Here is a 20,966-nt window from a genome sequence, read left to right on the forward strand (position 1 = left end):
ATTGAGTCAGCCTCCTAAGTCCCCAAGACCTGAGAGGGCGGCAGAATCAAAGCACCCGAGAGTGTTGGGTGGATTTTGTTCCCAGTAAGGCAGTGGGTGTGTTATCTACTGGAAAACCAGTGGTCAGAGGATGGTAGAAAGGGCAATAGGAGGTCTTGTTTTAGAATTAGCACTCCTGCAGTATTCTTCCCCACATTGAACCCACCTGACTGCTGCCAGAATGAGTCTGATGAGCAGTCTCTGGCCTGTTCTGGAAGGCCCAACATCCCTGCAGGGGTTTCAGGGGCCCTCTCTCCGCCTGCAGGGGTTTCAGGGGCCCTCTCTCCGCCTCATTCCTCAGCCCCCTGCCCGTTATCCCAGGACCTGAGAGCCTATGCCCCTTACCAGCACTGGGCTTTGGGATTGGAAATGGCACTTTAAAATGTCCTAGTAAATGCAGTGTGTAAGTTAAAAGGTACACAGGGGAAACAAATGCCTGTGTTCTCATCACCCAGCTTGAAAGTAAGTTCAGCCCCTAGGCTGAGTGGGAGGTTTCCTTCCAAACTTCTGTTTCTCAACATACTGCAGGCCTATAGCAAACGAGAACCTTCATGAGCACGTATGGCTTAGCTGCTGTGTGGCATCTCCTTGCAGTGCTGGGGTGGTTCTTTTTTTTAATTTCTGTGTGGCCCCTCTATGTTGATACATATCGCTCTACATATTGCTGGTGTGTGTTGCCCTTGTTGGTCCTTCTAGCCAATGACCTAATGTGCAGACTCCACTGTCAGGATTGGAGCCCATGTCCTCTATCTCTGCCACTCACTGCAGGCAGGACACTTGACATCTCTGTAGCTCAGTTTCCTCATTGATAGAGGTGATAATGACTGTTAGCCATATCTGAGGCTGGGGGGCTGGGGGCTGCAAGGGACGGCTCCCGCCCAGGGCTGGCATCGGAGCCTGCCCTGTAGAAGTACTCACGGAGCACTGACTCTGATTCTTTGATCCGCATGGCAGTCAGGAAAACAATAATGAGAACCAAGGTCAGAACCACACGCTGTGCTTCAGAAATCTCGGGCAAAATGTCAAGGCCACAGTGCCACGTATTTTCTGGTACATTAGAATGAAATCGGTTAAAACAATCTCACTTATGCCTATCACATAACTCCCTTTTGAAATAGCTTGGAAATTTTTAACTTAAAGAAGGAACATGATTGGTGCGTGACCATGGTAACTTGTACAGCTTTTGCTCGGTGGTGACGCACAAGGACAGTAAGTGACACCACCTCGCCACCAGAAATACACACGAGTCATTGCACCTTCTGGATTCTCTTGGCTCACTTAGTAGGCCAGAGCTTGTGCGAATGTTCCCTATCAGTATCATAATATCATAATATCAGCAAAACATAATCAATTCCAACATGTGACTTAAAGAAGGGTATTGAATCAAATGGATTTCTGTTTAACCCCCCATTTTATTAAATACTAGGACATTAATCCAGTGGAAAATGGTAAATAATTGCTTGAGTTCATATGCCGCTGTGAACTACTATTAGATCAAACTTTGATTTACCTCGATGGTATATACTACATGACCAATATGAGCAATTTGGTATATATTGCATGAGTAAGTGCTCTTCAACACAAAATAAACTAGTCATGCACTCGAAATGGAAATGGAAACTGCCACGTCAGTCGATCTGGCTTTGGAAAGAGTGAGTGTTTACATCTCCTTGTGAGTGGTTTCCCATTAGCATCAACAATGAATCTTTCTCCTGAAGGAGAGGTTGCCCCACTGAAAACAAATCCGACTTCCTGCCCACTGCATACAGGAAAGCTGGATGTGCCCTTAGTTGGAAGAATAATGTTGGAAAAGTAACAAAACAAACCGGGGCCGCACGGAGGCCTCCATCTCGCATGCAGAAGGTGGCCTACAGTCTCGCTTCTTCCTGCTCAAGCCAGCACATTTAGCAAGCACGCCTTAGAATTCCCCATCCAGCACGCATGGCAAAAGTTTTCCCTGCATAATGAAGCAACTCATTACCGAAGGCAGACTAAATGTTTAGAAACAGAAATAAACCAAGGTAGCTCCTACAGCAGTGAAATGTTACCGTGTCAGCAATGCTAAACAGCATTGCACAATTTACAAACAGTTCTCATCTTTTAAGACATTGGTCCACAAAGATTGCTTCCAGCTAAACGGACAGATCTGCAGTCAAAATTCCTCCCCCGCCCCAGATTGCTGGCGTACTTTGTAAACTAAGGCACGTCTTGTCTTCCCTGTTTGGTTCTGTGTTTTTTAATTCGGCAAAATCTAACACGTTTCAAGCATGAACCTCGGCCCGCCTTGTGTCCACCTACCCAATGGGCCAGAGAAACCCACTTACTTCTTAAAGCGTATTCTTTGGGCTTCATTGAATTCAGATCAGAAAGGAATTCATCAGTATCTTGCATGCACTTGAGAGAAATGTTTCTTGCAGGAAAACCGAAAGGGAATTGAAACTGGAAAGAGAGCAGGCCAAGTAGTAAAGCCAGGTCCCTCATTGCCTCTGAAGCCGCTGGGATAAACCACCCTTCAAAGACGAAGGCCCTTATATTCAGGAAGCACTTGTCTGTGACATGTTGGAGGCAGATGTGACATTGCTCACTTTTTAACAGGCAGAGCGACAAGCTCCATCTCCGAGCCACCTGCAAAGCGGCGGTGCTGGGCAAACCATGGAAACCGATTGATGCACAATTTGTAATTGCTGAATAAATGGCGCCGTGGCTGTGGGCACCGCTGAGCACCTGGCTCCTTTAGTTATGCAGATTACCGTCTCCAGCTACCGTGAAAGCGGCTGGGTGTCCTCTGCTTAGATGGTCTGCTGGGTTGGAAAAACGTTGTGACGGTGTTAAGTGGCAGTGTTTGCTTTTTGTCCAAGAGCAATGATGAATCCAATGGATAAATCATGAGGAATCTTCAAAAAGTTCATGGAAAATACATGCAATAAATGGGAATTTCAACATGTTTTCGCCTTTAAGATCAGTTTACCTTTTAATTCAACTTTTTGATGAACCTATTTCCTTTTTAGGAGAGGCAAATTCACTCTTCTAAACTCTAAATCATTTATAGGAATACAGACAGATAGAGGCACTTCAGATACTATTGGGAAGCCATCAAGAAACACATTAGGGGCCGGCGCCGCGGCTCACTAGGCTAATCCTCCACCTAGCGGCGCCGGCACACCGGGTTCTAGTCCCAGTTGGGGCGCCGGATTCTGTCCCGGTTGCCCCTCTTCCAGGCCAGCTCTCTGCTGTGGCCAGGAGTGCAGTGGAGGATGGCCCAAGTGCTTGGGCCCTGCACCCCATGGGAGACCAGGAAAAGCACCTGGCTCCTGGCTTCAGATCAGCACGGTACGCCGGCCGCAGCGCGCCGGCCATTGGAGGGTGAACCAACGGCAAAAGAAGACCTTTCTCTCTGTCTTTCTCTCTCTCACTGTGCACTCTGCCTGTGAAAGAAAGAAAGAAAGAAAGAAAGAAAGAAAGAAAGAAAGAAAGAAAGAAAGAAAAGAAAGAAAGAAAGAAAGAAAGAAAGAAGAAAGAAGAAAGAAAGAAAGAAAGAAAGAAAGAAAGAAAGAAAGAAAGAAAGAAAGAAAGAAAGAAAGAAAGAAAGAAAGAAAGAAAGAAAGAAAGAAAGAAAGAAAGAAAGAAAGAAAGAAAGAAAGAAAGAAAGAAAGAAAGAAAGAAAGAAAGAAAGAAAGAAAGAAAGAAAGAAAGAAAGAAAGAAAGAAAGAAAGAAAGAAAGAAAGAAAGAAAGAAAGAAAGAAAGAAAGAAAGAAAGAAAGAAAGAAAGAAAGAAAGAAAGAAAGAAAGAAAGAAAGAAAGAAAGAAAGAAAGAAAGAAAGAAAGAAAGAAAGAAAGAAAGAAAGAAAGAAAGAAAGAAAGAAAGAAAGAAAGAAAGAAAAAAGAAAGAAAGAAAAGAAAGAAAGAAAGAAAGAAAGAAAGAAAGAAAGAAAGAAAGAAAGAAAGAAAGAAAGAAAGAAAGAAAGAAAGAAAGAAAGAAAGAAAGAAAGAAAGAAAGAAAGAAAGAAAGAAAGAAAGAAAGAAAGAAAGAAAGAAAGAAAGAAAGAAAGAAAGAAAGAAAGAAAGAAAGAAGAAAGAAAGAAAGAAAGAAAGAAAGAAAGAAAGAAAGAAAGAAAGAAAGAAAGAAAGAAAGAAAGAAAGAAAGAAAGAAAGAAAGAAAGAAAGAAAGAAAGAAAGAAAGAAAGAAACACATTAGGGTCCACAACTAAGAAAAATTGATTTTTTGAATAACATATTTTATCACATGGAAAGAAAACTCTTATTGGAAAGGCCAATGAATCCTTCACTGTCATCCTAGCCTTGTTCTAAGTCATAAAATACAACACTTAAATGAAATTCTTTTCTAAAGAGTCAAAACCTACTTTTGCTAGCTTTGTGATTCATTTCCCTGAGTATTAAAGAGTTCAGTACAAACATTTTTAATAACAGTGTCATGTTACCTAGTACATGAACATGTTTTACATTCTCCCCTCCTGGATATGGTTACTCCTAATACATGAGTGTTTAGTCTTTGAGAATTTTCTAAATAAATACTAAAGTCTAAAGGTGAGCATGTTGGTGTACACACATTTTTTTGTTATTTTTTAAATTATATAGGGAACAGATTTCATGAATTTTTCCCCAGAAGCCTTTTATTTAAGGGAGGCAAACTTCATACATTTCATAATATAACTTTAGGGACGCCATACCCTCCCTCCAAGCCATGCTCCCAATCCTCTTCCTCATCCCTCTCCTATTCCCATTCTTATTTATTGAGATCTATTTTCAATTAACTTTATACACATATGATTATACTAAGTAAAGAGCTCAACAATATAAAAAAGTTACTCAACAGTCAAGACAAGGGCTGTTCAAAATCATCACATCTCAAAGTGTCAATTTCACTTCTATAGATTGCCTTTTAGAGCTCTTAGTTATCACAGACCAGAAAGAACATGTAGTATTTGTCCTTTGGGACGGCCTTATTTTACTAAGTATGATGTTTTCCATATTCATCCACTTTGTTGCAAATGACCAGATTTCATTTCTTGGTTTTTGTTTTTTTTGTTTTGTTTTGTTTTGTTTTGTTTTGTTTGTTCTTGTCTTCCTGCTTTTTACCACTGTGTAGTATTCCATGGTGTACATATCCCATAAATTCTTTATCTAGTCATCAATTGATGGGCATTTAGATTGAGTTCATATCTTAGCTATTGTGAATTGAGCTGTAATAACCATGGGGGTGCAGATAACTCTTTTATTTGCTGATTTCATTTCCCTTGGGTAAATTCCCAGGAGTGGGATAGCTGGGTCATATGGCAGGTCTATATTCAGATTTTTGAGGTATCCCATACTGTCATCCATAGTGGTTTTACCAGTTTATATTCCCACCAACAGTGGATTAGGGGATCTTTTTCCCCACATCCTCACCAGCATTTGTTGTTGATTTCTGTATGAAAGCATTCTAACTGGGGTGAGATGAACCCTCATTGTGGTCTTGATTTGCATTTCCCTGATGGCTAGTGATCCTATAGATTTTTTTCATGTGTCTGTTGGCCATTTGGATTTCCTCATTTGAAAAATGTCTAAGTCCCTGGCCCATTTCTTAACTGGGTGGTTTGTTTTGTTGTGGAGTTTCTTGAGCTCTTTACATATCGTGGCCATCAATTCTTTATCAGTTGCATAGCTTGCAAATAATTTCTCCCATTCTGTTGGTTGCCTCTTCACCTTGCTGAGTGTTTCTTTGGCTGTCCAGAATCTGCTCAATTTGATGTAATCCCACTTGTAAATGTTGGCTTTGATTGCCTGTGCCTCTGAGTCTTGACCAAGTACGCTGACTATGCCAATGTCTTGAGGGTTTCCCTGATGTTCTCTAATGATTTGATGGTTTGAGGTCATAGGTATAGTTCTTTAATCCATTTTGAACTGATTTTTGTGAAAGGTGTAAGGTAGGGGGTCCTGCTTCATACTCCTGCATGTGGAAATGTAGCTTTCTCAGCACCATTTGTTGAATAGAGTCCTTGCTCCAAGGATTGATTTTAGCTCCTTTGTCAAACATAAGTTGGTTACAGATGCTTGGATTGATTTCTGGCATTTCTATTCTGTTCCATTGGTCTATCCATCTGTTTTTGTTCCTGTACCAGGCTGTTTTGATTATAACTGCCTTGTAGTAGGTCTTAATATTTGGTATTGTTATGCCTCCAGCTTTGCTTTTGTGATATAAGATTGCTTGAACTGTTTGAAGTCTCCTGTATTTCTGTATGAATTTCGTCGTCATTTTTTCTATACCTGAGAAGAATGTCTTTGGTATTTTGATTGATATTGCATTGAATCTTTAAATGGCTTTTGGTAGTATGGACATTTTGATGATAATGACTCTTCCAATCCACGAACATGGAAGACTTTTTATTTGTATCTTCTATTTCTTTAGTGTTTTGTAATTTTCATTGTAGAGATCTTTGACATCCATGTTTAAATTTATTCCAAGGTATTTGATTTTTTTTGGTAGCTACTGGAAATGGGATTGATCTTAGAAGTTCTTTCTCAGCTGTGGCATTGTCTGTGTATAAAAAGGCTGTTTATTTTTGTGTGTTGATTTTGTATCCTGCTACTTTATTTACCAAACTCTGAGTTCCAGTAGTCTCTTAGTGGAGGCTTTCGATCCTCTACATATAGAATCGTGTCATCTGAAAATAGGGATAGTTTGACTTCCTCCTTCCCAGTTTGTATCCCTTTTATTTCATTTGCTTTCCTGATGACTCTGGCTAAAACTTCCAGGATTATATTGAATAGCAGTGGTCAGAGTGGGCATGCTTGTCTAGTTCTGGGTCATAGTGGGAGTGCTTCCAACTTCTCTCCATTCAGTAGGAAGCTGGCTGTGGGTTTGTCATAAATTGCCTTGATTGTGTTGAGGAATGTTCCTTCTATACCAAATTTGCTTTGTTTTTTATCATGAAAAAGTGTTTCATCAAATGCTTTCTCTGCGTCTGTTGAGATAATCATATGGTTTTTGTTCTTCAGGTTTTTTTTTTTTATAGAGAATGTACTTTTTTAAAAAAAAAAAAGATTTTATTTATTTGAGAGGTAGAATTATAGACCATGAGAGGGAGAGACAGAAAAATCTTCCTTCCATTGGTTCACTCCCCAAATGGCCGCAAAGGCCAGAGCTGCGCCAATCCAAAGCCAGGAGCCAGGAGCTTCCTCCAGGTCTCCCATGTGGGTACAGGGTCCCAAGGACTTGGGCCATATTCTGCTTTCCCAGGCCGCAGCAGAGAGCTGGATTGGAAGAGGAGCAGCCGGGACTCAAACCGGCACCCATATGGGATGCCGGCACCACAGACGGAGGATTAACCCACTGTGTCATGGCGTCGGCCCCTAGTTTTCATTTGTTAATGTGATGTATCACACTGACTTCGTGAACGTTGAAGCAGCCCTGCATACCAGGGATAAATCCCACTTGATCTGGGTGGATGATGTTTCTGATGTGTTGTTGGATTCGATTGGCTCGAATTTTCTTGAGGATTTTTGCGTTTATGTTCATCAGGGAAATTGGTCTGTAGTTCTCTCTCTGTGTCTTTTCCAGATTTAGGAATTAAGGTGATACTGGCTTCATGGAAAGAATTTGGGAGGATTTCCTCCCTTTCAATTGTTTTGAATAACTTGAAGAATTGGAGTTAGTTCTCTAAATGTCGGGTAGAATTCAGCAGTGAAGCCATCTAGTCCAGGGCTTTTCTGTTGGTGTAGTCTCATGCTCCCCTCTTCTCAAAGGAAACCAGTGCCTGGGCGCTAGCCCCAGCGGGTACATCATTCATCCGTGGTGCTGCAAGAACCACACAAAGGATCCATGTAGTCCTTGGTGTAAGCACAGTTCCCTCAGCAGTGACCTTCACCAGGGAGTCAGGGAGCCCTGGGCATGTGGAGCTGCCCACAGTGACTGCCCAAAGCCCCAGCCACACCCTGTGCCCTCCCACGCAGCCACAGTGTTTTCACTGTCAGGAGCTCCCAGCCCCCCGTCAGTTCTCCCTGCCAGGCTCGGGCATCTCCTCGGAGCTGGTTGCTGGTGTGGTTGTTACATATGTCCAAATGGCGCCTGCCTCGCTCTGCTTGTTATAGGACACAGGTGCAGGCTGCTTGGGGGAGAGAAACGTGCCCCCATTGTTCCTCCTCCAGGTTGGCAGGTACACTGTCCCCTACAGGGCTCCAAGTCATATTCAAACAAGGCTCTTCCCACAGCTTTATTGCTCGGGTCTTGGGCTGCTGGAGTCTGGTCTCACCTCTATCCAAAGCTGGTGCCGAGGCTCTCAGCTGCTGGGGTCCTGAGTTGTGCACATCCACACCCTCCATGTAGGTCCACAGTGTCCCTCTAATTTGCATGGAGTTTCCTCTGCGGTTTTCTCCCTAACTCTTCCCTCAGACCGCACTCTCTCCACTTGTTTTAAACTGTCTTCCCCTAGACTAGAAGAGTAAGCTCCCTCCCTATTCCACCATCTCTCTTCAAATTTCATAGATAAGATTCCAAGAAAATTCCTTCCACCAGCCCTCCCTCCTTCCTTTTTTTTTTTAAATTTCTTTCATTATCATACTTTGAATTTGCTTCATAATATAATTATTTATAAACACAGGTTCTAAACAAAGTGCTCTGAGTAAAAGGTAGGTAGCCCACTGTTGCATGGGGTCTACGAACCTTTTTAAAAAATGCTTTTGTATCTGTGCTATCATTTTCTTCCTTTTGTGGATTCATCACTGTTAGGAATTGGAAAAGGAGTGTACGTCTTGCTCAGCTCAATAGTTTAATTTTTACTGAGTGTTTGCTCTGTGTCAGGCCAATGCTAAGTAGTAGGGATGCTGAGACAAATAAATGCCAATTTCTAGTCCTTCTCTATCCCTGTTTAATCTGAGCCCAGTCACAAGAGAAGCTGCCCAGGAAGTGGAGCGGAGAGGGTTCAGCATGGTGAGCAGGTGACTGATGTGTTCCAAGACCTACAAGGGCACACAGGGACCAGGAGGTGACCATGTGATCGGGCCACTAGAGAAAGCTGCAGCCATCCCCAGGGCTCTGGGGACCAAGGGAAGTGCAGCACTATGGGCCCCAGGAGTGTGGTGTTCCCTGTTGGCACTGGGGATGCAGAGGGAGGAGTTGCTTGGTACTGATGATAGCAGAGAGCTGGGACAGCGCCTCATGACAGAAACAGAGAGGCAGGCACTGCAGAGTGTCTACGCCCAAAACAGTGGGTACAGGTATCCTGGCATCTTCCCTCCTCTACCCTCTGCTAGTACCTCCCGCTGCCAATTGAAATAGGTGCCAGCTGGAGCCTACAGGTCAGCTCCCTGTACCTTGAGGGCCTGCCACATGCTGAATGGATGGCATGATCTGGGGCCTACACTGTGGTGTAATGGTTAAAGCTGCCACCTGCAGCACCGGCATCCCTTATGTGTGCTGGTTCGAGTCCTGGCTGCCCACTTCTGATCCAGTTCCCTGCTAATACTCCTGGGAAAGCAGTGGGAGATCACCCAAGTCCTTGGGCTCCTGTCCCCACATAGGAGATCTGGGAGAAGCTCCTGGCTCTTAACTTCAGCCTGACCCAGCCCTGACTGTTGTGGCCATTTGGGGAGTGAACTAGCCGATGAAAAATTTCTCTCTCTCTCTCTAACTCTGCCTCTCAAATAAATATAAAAAAGGATAATCCTCAGACATCTTCAGTTCTTGTCTCCGTCCCTGTCACCTTCGGTCCCCCATCCTTGAAGTCACATGACATTGAAAGTACTCGCTACAGTAGAATAGTCTGTCCCCGCTCTCGCCCCGAGTCATTCAGCTGCCTTCAACATGAAACCTGAAGGTCTCACTGTGCACACGCGGCCCTCTCTGGGGTCCTTCCTACTCTCCCCTCTCGCTCGTCTCCCAGAGCCAGCCCACTTCCATGGAAGCCCGGCGTATGCGGCCCTTGCTTCTTGCCTCCCCTCTGGCAGACGCCCTGATCTCCAGGAACATCTGTAGCTTCATCAACAGACCCTTCCTCAGGTCCTACCTCAGCAGCTGGGAGCAGATCGGAGACAAGACCCCATGCTTGCTCTCGGAGGGCTCCGGTCTCTTCTTCCCCCTGGAACACGAGATCTGGCTGAGACCGGACGTTGACGTAAAGCAGAGTAAGCAGACGCAGAAGGGAACACGACTCGGCTCTTAAGGGTATTTCAAAGATGAGACCTGAGAATGGGCTTCAGGAGGTGAGCGCGGCAGAGCATGGACAAAGCTGGGAGTGAGAGTAGATTTTCAGGATCGGGACCGAGGCGAAGGATCTGGGAGTGAGGAGGCTGGAGGCAGTTTGGGCTCATCTTTCTCACACTTTAATTTTAACTGATGCCTAAAAGTTGTACACATTTATTGGGTACCATGCAATAGCCCAATACCTGTATACACTGTGCACTGCTCCGTACAGGGACAACATAACCATCTCGAACATTTATTGTCTCTTTTTGGTGGAAACATGCAAAATCTTCTAGCGTTTTGTAGATAGATACACAGTACATTGTTACCCATGGTCCCCTGCTGTGCAGTAGAACTCCAGAACAGCCTTTTTCTTTTATTTTTTTAAAGATTTATCCATTCACTTGAAAGTCAGAGTTACGCAGAGAAAAGGAAAGGCAGAGACACTCCCCAGTTGGCTGCAATGGCCAGAGCTGGGCTGATCTGAAGCCAGGAGCCAGGAGCTTCCCGGGTGAGTGTAGGGGCCCAAAGACCTGGGCCATCCCACCCTGCTTTCCCGGGCCACAGCAGAGAGCTGGAACAGAAGTGGAGCTTCCGGGACACAAACCGGTGCCCATATGGGATGCCAGCACTGCAGGTGGCGGCTTCGCCCGCTACACCACAGCGCCGGCCCCTCCAGAGCCTCCTACTCCTGTCCAAGAACCTGGGGCCTGTTCCTCCTCAGTCTTTGCCATCCCTCCCTCGCCTCTGCTCTCCTCAGCCTCTGGGAAGCACCACGCTCAACCTCTATGATAATGGTGGCTCTGGATTCCACGCATGACTGATCATGCTGCACTGACTTTCCTGGCCCCGCTTAGTCACTTAACGGCCTGCTTATTGTCACAGGACTTGACCCTTCTTATGGCTAGTAATTTCAGGAGAGGACGTTTAGCCTAGTGGTGAGGTGACAGCGTCCCTTATGGGAGCACCTGAGTTTGAAACCTGGCTCCTTCTTCAGACAGAGGCTTCCTGCTAGTGTGGACCCTGGGGGTAGGCAACAGTGATGGCTCAAGTTGAAGTCCCAGAACCTGTCATTGGCCCAGACCATTGCAGGTATCTGGAAGGTGAACCAGTGGGTAGGACCGATCTGTCTTGGTCTTGGTCTCGCTCTCACTCTGTCTCGGTCGGTCTTGGTCTCAGTCACTTGAGCTCGCTCTCTAGGTCTCTTTAGAGCTCTCTCACTCTCTAGGGCGCTCTCTCTCGCTCTAGGTCTCTCTTGGTCTCTGTGTCTCTCTTTGCTCTAGGTCTCTCTTTCTCAGTCTCTGTGTCTCTCTAGGCCAGTCTCTCTCAGTCTGCCTGTCTCTAGGTCTCTCTCTCTCTCTCTCTCTCCCTCGCTCTCAAAGTCTCTTTCTCCCTCTCTCTCGAAGTCTCTCTCTCCCTCTCTCTCGAAGTCTCTCTCTCCTTCTCTTTCGAAGTCTCTCTCTGTCCCTCTCTCTTGAAGTCTCTCTCTGTCTCTCTCTCGGCCTCCCCCTCCTTTCCTGGTGAGTCTCAAGTTAAAAAAAAAAAAACACATTATCCCGTCGCATGTACATACAACATTTTATTCATCCACAGATGGACATTTGGGTGGATTCCGTTTCACTGTCTTTGTGAGTAGTGCTGCAGTGAACGTGAGAGTACAGAAGTCTCTTCAACAGACGGATCTCGTTTCCCTCGGATGTGTACCCAGGAGCGGGATTGCTGCACCGTATGCCAGTTCTGTTTCTAGTCTTCAAGGCACCTCTGTACTGTCCTCCACAATGCGTGTCCTAAGTCACATGTCCACCAGAGCGTGCAGGTTCTCTCTCCTCCACCTGCTCGCCAGCCCTTGTTTTCTTGTCTTTTGTCTCCAATCTAGCTGGGGTGAGAGGATGTCTCGGGATGGCTTTGATTTGCGTTTCCCTGATGAAGAGCGATGCTGAGTGATTTTTCCTGTGTCTGTTGACCATTTGTGTGGTTTCCTTGGAGAAAGTCAGTGTAGATCTACTGCCCACTTTTACATCGGCTCATTTGTTCCTACCGTTCAGTCAAGCGGCTTAGATGTTCTAGCTATTAGCTCCTTGTCAGATGTAGTGTTTGCAAAGATTTTCTCCCATTCTGTCTCTTTTTTGATTATTTTCTTTGCTCCTCTTTTAACTCTGTGAAATTCCTCATGTCTATTTTTGCTTTGTTTCCTGTGCTTTTGGGGTCTTAGCCAAAAAAAAAAAAAAAAAAATCCATGTCCATTCCAACAACTGGAAGCATTTCTACTGTATTGCCTTCTAATAATTTCACAGTTTCAGGCCTTACATTTACGTCTTTAATGCAAGTGGAGTTGCTTTTTGTATAGGGTGAGAGAGAAGTGCCGAGGTTGATGCTTCATGTGAGTATCCAATATTCCCTACACCATTTATTGAAAAGACTGCTGTTTTTGCGATGTGTGTTCTCAGCACCTTTGTCAAACTTTTTAAAGTCCCCTTGTACTGGGATGAATGATGGTTTAAGAGGGGATTCGCGATGCTCGTGTGGATGGCGATGCAATTGCTGGACTCTGGAAGAGGTCCTCCGTGGGGGGCTGATCCGCACCTCCGGGGTGGAGAAGTCAGTGCAGTAGGGCTCGTGCTCACGCGTCCACCATGGGTGTTTAGAACACACATCCAGGGAAGGAAGTGATGCTGACACCCACTTGAAGAAAACCTAAAATATGTCCATGTGGATTTCTCACGGTGCAAATATGCCCTCTCCAGAAAGGCTTCTGTAAATAGTAACTCTGCTGTCTGCCTTGAAAATCTAATGATGGCGTCTGAAAATCTCATTCAGACTCCAGAACACTTCCGCCCCTGAGAGCGGCCCTGGCTCGGTTGCACTTCCGGCTGCCTGTGGCCGCTGCCCCGCTCCTCACACACCTGGGACTGTCTCTCCATTGTTCTCTGTCCCTGCCACGCCCTGTGTCTGGGGCACCCTTGTCCCAACCCACCTCTTCCGGAGCAGCATCCATCGTCTCCTCCTCACTCTGAGTGGGTGTGACTCTTGGGGAGAGTCCCCGCTGCGCCTGAGCTCTGGTGTGCGTGGGCTCCGCGGGCAGCCTGGCCGCTGCTGCCCGGTCACTTTGCATCTTCCCCTCGCCTCCTAGTGCTGCGGACACTTACTTCTACCTCGCTCTCTCCTGCAGACCTGCAGCTCCTGGGCGGGGGCGCGGAGGGCAGGCACCGTGCTCTGTCCATCTTGCTGGGCTTTTCCCGGTGCAGTGTGTGTCATGGTTAGGAGCCAGGGCCGTCGCTTACTAGCTCTGTGGCCAAGGGCCATTGCAGGATCCACTGATCTCATCTGGAAAATGAGGATGCCAAGAATGTCTACCTCTTAGGATTGGAGATCTAGATAATTTTATTTTTTAAAGATTTATTCATTTATCTGAGAGGTGGAGTTAGTCACAGAGAGAGAGACAGAGAGGTATTCCACCTGCTGGTTCACTCCCCAAGTGGGCCCATATGAAGCCAGGAGCTTCTTCCGGGTCTCTCATGTGGGTACAGGGCCCCAAGGACTTGGACCGTCCTGTACTGCTTTCCCAGGCCATAGCAGAGAGCTGGATCAGAAATGCAGCAGCTGGGACTAGAACTAGTGCCCACAGGGGATACTGGCTCTGCAGGCAGTGGCTTAGCCTGCTACACCACAGCACTGGCTCCAAAATTTAGATAATTTATTAAGTAATCGAGTTCCTGTCCCATTGTAAATAAATAATACTTCTGCTCTTATACTCCTAAAACCTGCACAGCTGATGAGTGACATTTAGGTGGTACTTGTTCAGATCATGAATAGGAGCACCTCGGAGGACTTGGGCTGCGAGACACCCTTACTTAATAAGCATTAGCTATTGTGGCAACTTATTACTATTCACTATTTTTGTTAGCGGCTTAAAGGAAAAATATTTAAGTATATAAGCTGAAATAGTTAAGGCCCTCTAGAGTAAACGGTTTCTTAAAAAAAAATAGATTACCAGACACAAGGCATGAAGGGGACTGTTTCAAAACAGTGAGGAACTTGGTCGCGGTCAGTACTACTCAGACGGGCATTTGGCCCAGCGGGAAAGATGTCCCTTGGGAGGCCCTCATCCCATATCTGAGCATCTGGACTCAAGTCCCAGCTGCCTGAATTCAGCTTCCTGCGGATCCTGGGCACATGGAAGACACAAACTGAACTGCCTGCTCGCAGCTTCAGCCGCGTTCCAGCCCTGGCCATTGCAGGCCCACAGGAGCTCTCTGTCTGTCTCTCTTCTTCAAATTTTAAACAAAAGCAAAAAATGAAAGCATCCAACCTGGAACTATAGAGAAGGCAACAACTTTAAGCATAAAAAGGGAATCCAGTTGGGTGCCAAGGCTTTAAGTGCAGGAACTGAGTGTTCCCATCTGGAAAGCCACGAAATCGGCCTGCCTTGTGCAGTTGTTTGAGGGCGTTAAGTTGGAACTCATGATGCAAAAACGTCAGAGAGCAGATGTTTGTCAGCGTTACAGCCCTCCATGCCAAAAGTACAAGAGGAAATCAGATGAGTTTGGAACAGTGTGAAGAGGAGGCAAAAACGACCCAGGACCGACCGCGCCCTGCACACCGCTGCATGCCTGTGCCTCCGTCCCGTCCCGCAGCTGCCACCAGGCCCGAGAGGATGCCTGAAGGGGACGCTGGAAGAGCAGAGGCCAAGCCCCAGAGGAGAGGATTCACGAAGTTGTCGGCTCAACCAGCTCCTCCAAAGCCAGAACCCCAGCCGAAAACCCGCCCTGCGATAAAGGGGGAAAAGGCCCCCGAGAGGAAGTGGGGTGCGGCTGATGGTGGCAACGCCGGGAGAACCCTGTGGAAAGTGGAGACTGGAAACTGCCCAGGCTCAGAGCTGCAGGTGCTGCAGGGGCCCGGTGGTGGGTGTGCAGTTACCATAACTGTGTCTCGCGACGACAGCTTAGAGTACTGTGTTTTGTCAACTGTTAGAAGAATGCAGAAAATTTTTTTTAAAAAAGATGCATTGACAGAGTTGCAGAGAGGCGGAGAGAAGTCTTTCATCTGCTGGTTCACTCCCCAAATAGCCACAGCAGCCAGGGCTGGGCCAGACCGAAGCCAGGAGCCAGGGGCCTCATCCGGGTATCCCACTTGGGTGCAGGGGCCCAAGAACTTGGGCCATCTTCTGCTTTCCCAGGCCATTAGCAGGGAACTGGATTGGAAGTAGAGCAGCTGGGACTTGAACCGGTGCCCATATGGGATGCCAGCATCACCAGCTACCTCACAGTCCCCAGAGCAGCTTTTTGACCTTTGGTAGCCCACTGAAGGGAGCTGAAAGTTACTGTTACTGTTAATGATTGTCTGCCCAAGTCCTGCCTGAAATACCAGGAGTTTCTATGATAAGAATCTTTAATAAAGCTGCATATATTTTGGCTTGGGGAAAAGTTTAAAAATACTTTGTCTATGCATTTTTTTTGGTAGTATGCATTTTCTATGACATTGCTTGGAAGAACCCTCATACTTCATTTGCTTATCTTTGGTACATTTAAAAAGTGTGTGGGTGGGGGTAGAGGACTGGTGCTGTGGCACAGCAAGTTAAAGCTTTGGTCTGAAGCACCAGCATCCCATATGGGCACCGGTTCTAGTCTCGGCTGCTCCTCTTCCGATACAGCTCTCTGCTATGGCCTAGGAAAGCAGTAGAAGATGTCCCAAGTCCTTGGGCCCCTGCACCCGTGTGGGAGACCCGGAAGAAGTTCCTGGCTCCTGGCTTCGGATCGACGCAGCTCCGGCTGTTGTGGCCATCTGGGGAGTGATCCAGCAGATGGAAGACCTCTCTCTGTCTCTAACTCTCTCTGTAACTCTGTCTTTCAAATAAATCTTTAAAAAAAAAAAAAAGTGGGGGTAAAAATACTAGAGGTTGAACTAACCTGTATACTTACAAGTGATTAGAAGCCTGGATTTATTCCCAAGTCAGTTGCTGATGTCCTGTCACTGAACATAAGGATGATACTGCTTTTAGAGTTCAATGTCAAATATTCTTTTGTCAAATGGAAAAATAAGAGCAGAACCCACCCACACTGTAATCATTTGTAATCAGAACTATCTGATTCTTTTAAAATACCACCTTAATAAACCCACCTTAATAAATGGGAAGAAGGAAATCCTACTTCTGAGTCGTGAGTGACTCGAGACTGACGCTTGTCCCAGCCCCTAAGAGATGACATTATGCCCAAGCAGGGTTCCAGGTATGTTTATGAAGATGTATTTACAGAGATATTTTGGGCACCTGTGTCATACAAGGCAGCGTGCTGAGCATTATTAAAAATAGGACAAGAAAATAAATAAATGGACCTCATTCCCTGAACACAGGCCTGTCACTTCCTGAAGCTGCCTGGGGCCATTATTAATGTCACAGTCACTTTAGTCGAGGCCGCCCCGGCCCCTCTTCGTTGGTCGATCAGTTTGAGAAAACAAGAAACTGGGCTGATGAGTGAGGATCAGCTTGATTGGGGGTGGGGTGGGAAGTAACTAATACCCGCGGCTCTCAGACCGCAAAGTGAAAAATGGCTCTCGCAGCGAGAGGGCACGGGGACTGCAGATGAGCAGGGCGGGGTTCACAGAGCCGCCGGAAATGCTCCTCTATCAGAGGGCATGCGAATGCTGGGCCTGGACCGTGCCGGGAAGCAGAGTGGTGCCGGGAAGAGATGGTGACGGGGATGCGGTGCGTGCTGCTGGGGGCTGGGTGCGGGCAGGTGCGTGTGTGGAGGCGATGGGGAAAGGGTCCCCAAGCAGGGGCTCCTGAGCTGGCCTGAAAATGTGAAAAGGCCCCCAGGAGAACAACTAGGAATTACATTCCCCAAGAGGGAACAGCAAGTGCCAAGGTCCTGTGGTGGGGATGTGACCAGCGTGGCAAGACTGAACGCAGGGAGTGAGGGGTGAGAAGACGTGGGAGAGGAGGTTGGGGAGGTGGCAGGAGGGGAGGCGGGTCTTCTAGGGCTGGTCCTAGAGATCCTGAAAGGACGCCCTTACATTTACCTTGTGAAGTCTCTTCTAGAGTAACTGACACTAGTGTGTTGTTTGAACAGTGTCTTTTGTTCTTTAAAGAGAAACACAAAAAGTTGCCATGTGCTAGTTCACTCCTCAAATGCCTGCAGTAGTCAGGGCTGGGCTGGGCCAGGCCAAAGCCAGGAGCCATGAACTCGTTCCACATCTCCCAAATGGGGGGCAGAGACCCAGCTGCTCGGGCCATCCCCTATTCCATCGTAGGGTGTGCATTGGCAGGAAGCTGGAACGGAAGCTGAGCTGATGTGGGAGGCAGACATCCCACGTGGCAGTTGAACCGCTTAGCCAGACACCCACCCGAGATGGTCTCCTGCGGTGTCCCACCATGACGTGGGCACTCGGTCCAGCATGGTTCAGCGCTTCCCAGAGGCAGACTTGACTTCTCTCTCCTGACCTGACAGGTGGAGCTCTCTACCCAGGCACCACTGTGTCACTGGCACAGGTGCATTGAAATTGTCCCCGCTTGCTTCTGACATCTACTCAGGCATTGGTCAAGCATTGGTCACCCCGTGCCTGGGGGTCAGGCTACCAGGGGGTCGTGGCGCATGACTTTGTGGCTCCTGCAGTAGGAGCAGGATGTGTCTCGAGCCAGGATTCTGCAGTGGTAGATGTCCAACACTTTGGACACTGAACTGGCAAAATGAAGACCAACGCCCATGACCCCCATGTACAGATGCATCCTCTGCACTTTTCCAAAGTCTCAAAGACACAGCTCTCTTCCCTGTGGGCACTTTTCATCCTTGTTTTTTAAAGGTTTGTTTATGTGAAAAGAGTTAGAGAGGCAGAGAGAAACAGACCTTCCGTCTGCTGTGGCAAATGGCCACAAATGGCTGAAGCTGGGCTGATCCGGAGCTAGGAGCCAGGAGCTTCTTTCGGGTCTCCCACGTGGGTGCAAGGGCCCAAGGACTTGGGCCATCTTCTACTGCTTTCCCAGGCCACAGGAGAGAGCTGGATCAGAAGTGGAGCAGCCAGGACGCAAATCGCTGCCCATGTGGGATGCCGGCACTGTAGTTGGTGGCATTACCTGCTACGCCAGAGCGCTGGCCCCTCTGTAAATGCTTTTCAAAACCACGCCATCTTCTTGGTCAGCTGATCTGTGCCTGCCTTGTTCTTTTGCATAAAACAAATGGTATCATCCAGAAATGACCCATCCAATTAAGCCCAGCTTGACCTAGAGGTCAGAAAATTACAGTTGGGGCTAAACCCACACTTCGTGGAACTGTGCTGCAGATATGCTACAGCAGACTCTAATTACAGACCCCCGTAGATAAAAACACAGCCTTGCAAAGAAGTGTGTTTAGAAGCAGGTCTGCCATGGCAGGGTAATTTACCGTCTAACTAGAAAAGCTTGAGAATAAGCAGCTTGCAATCCAACGGCAAACTGAACGATCAGTTCCCTTAAATAGACGAGACGGTGCTGCGTAATGACTCGGCGCTAACCTCGTACGTGGAATTTAGAAACTGGTAAGGAAAGTTTTCGGGACAATGCTATTCTGTCTCCTTGAGAAAAAACTACGAGGGAAAGGGTGTTCTTGCAGGTTAGTCCTGGTGGGGTACCGAGAGAGAGGTCAATGTAGATCCCACGTCCTCTGTTCCACCGGACAGCCTGCCAGGGAGAAATACACATCCATGGTGAGACGTGAGAGAGGCTACTGGCTCGTTCTGACCCTGCCCTGCACCCCGGATCTCCCCACCCGCCCTGCCCTGGCCTCTGTGCCCGACGTGCTGACGTCCACAGGCTGATCCCGTGGCTTCCTCGTCCTCTGGTCTTTATTTAGCTTTGGCGGGTGGGAGGTGCAGGCAGGAAGTCGGCTTCCTGGTCATCACCCTCCCACAGCCTCTTGGCACCACCGCAGCTCTGGCAGCGGCTCCATGCACAGCCCCACCCCCCACCTCCGCGCAGCTTCTCGGTGAGGGTGGCTCTTCACTCCTGCTAGCCCCTGGGTGCCGCAGCACCCCGTGGTCCAGCCCACAGATGTCTGTAGTCCCTTCCTGCACTTTGAAGTTAAACCTTTCCTGGTGTGCTATCTGCAGCCTGTCGGGACTGACTGAAACAAGACGAGGCCTCCCCAGAGCCTGTGCTGCCGAAGGATGCGGCAAACACAAGCGAGCACGTTCCTAGATGTGGCTCGGTGACGACCATGGATGTGGTATCTAGTGTATGTGTCTTTACCAAAACGTTCACAAAAATCCCCAAGGGCTGTACAGATGGGAAAACGCGTGTGAAAACAGTGCTCTGAGCCAGACGGCACTAGGCGAGTTGCAAGGTCAGCCTTGCACCCCGGCCGCATCCCGTAGGTGTTGGCGTATCTTTATCTTTCTGAACCAAGAAGCCACGTTGTTTAATTTCTTACATATTTGTGAATTTTCTAAAGTTTCTCCTAAGACCTCTAGTTTTCTATCACTGAGGTCAGAAGATACAGTTCTGGTTTCAATCATCTTTAATTTGTTCAGTCTGATTTTGGGATCTAACGTATGATCCATCCTGGAGAAAGCTTCGTGTGTACTTACTGTGTATTCCACTGCCCATGAGCCACGCCCGGTCCATTTGGTCTGAAATGTAGTTGAAACTGATTATTTTCTGAATACTCTATCTGGGCACTGTGTCCACTGTTGTGAATAGGGTATGGAATACTACTACTACATTGTAATTTCTCTCTCCCTTTGGGTCTATTGCTATAAAAATTGAAGTGCTTTGATGTTGGTGGAGGGGGGGGGGCGGTGTGTGTGTATACATACTTACAATTGCTGTATCTAGCTCAATCCTTAATTATATTTGTGTGTATGTCTCTCTAGTGTTTGACTCGGAGTCTATTTTGTCGGCTGTAAGTAGCTACCTGATGCCGTTTGGTTTTCACCTGCATGAAATATCTCTCACCACATCATCTTTCATTCTCTGCATCCTGAAAGGTGTGTCTCCTGTAGGCAGCACAGAATTGAGTCTTATTTTCTTAAGCTATTACAGGGACTCTATTGGAAAACTTATTCCATTAGGTTCACAGTAATTATTGACAGGCAAGAACTTACCACTTACTTTCTAGTTGCCCGGAATAGACTGTTCTTCGCTTGCTGTGTTTGAGAGTTGGCTTTCTTTAGTAGTGTGCCTTGAATCTCTTCTGCTCTGTGCTTCCACTGTAGACTTCTGCTTTGTGGTTACCATGATCTTTGCAGTAAGTAAGTTCACGTTGTTGTGTGCCCAAGGCTTGCGATTAACTTGGCAAGAATGTGAGGTGCAGCAAGGAAAACACAAACCTTCCAAGGAAACAAGAAGGTGCAGGACCCGTTTTAGCGCAGAATGAACTATCGCTGAGTAGGAGCCAGATGTTGAAGGTCACGGAGTCTGAGTTCCTTCTGTAGGAGAGACAGCCACGTTGAAGGGCTACAGGCTGGGGCCTCGGAGCAGCCGGAGCGGGTGCCACGTGTGCCGTGTGGAGTCTGTGGCATGAAGAGCTCTCCACGCTGGGCACGCTGAGCGAGGGAAGGGCCATCCTGAGTAGTAGTGTATGATGCTCTTCCATTTTCCTTCCCCCCGCTCCCCCACACAGGCATTTAAAAAGAAACGGCACTCACAGCACGATAAACATATTAGAGAAAACCTCACTGTTGGTACAAGGCCCTGGGCTGGAAACTCGCAAGCCCCAGGCCACTGGCGAGGTGCACCCAGGAGAGCCCTGGGGTGGCTGTGTGAGTTGTTCCACTGACCGGCCAG

At 47.3% G+C, this 20,966-nt stretch overlaps 1 protein-coding gene across 1 annotated transcript in view; it reads right to left on the bottom strand.

The window, feature by feature from the left end:
- The window catches only part of LOC100354357 (O-acyltransferase like protein), a 56,221-nt gene extending 53,701 nt beyond the window's left edge, over positions 1-2,520 (bottom strand). Inside the window, exon 1 of the mRNA XM_051851882.2 lies at positions 2,364-2,520. Coding sequence (XP_051707842.2) covers positions 2,364-2,520 — 157 coding nt within the window. The remainder of the gene's footprint in view (positions 1-2,363) is intronic.
- Positions 2,521-20,966: the final 18,446 nt, after the last annotated feature.

The sequence above is a fragment of the Oryctolagus cuniculus genome, chromosome 10, assembly GCF_964237555.1.
Source record: "Oryctolagus cuniculus chromosome 10, mOryCun1.1, whole genome shotgun sequence".
Classification (NCBI taxonomy): Eukaryota; Metazoa; Chordata; class Mammalia; order Lagomorpha; family Leporidae; genus Oryctolagus; species Oryctolagus cuniculus.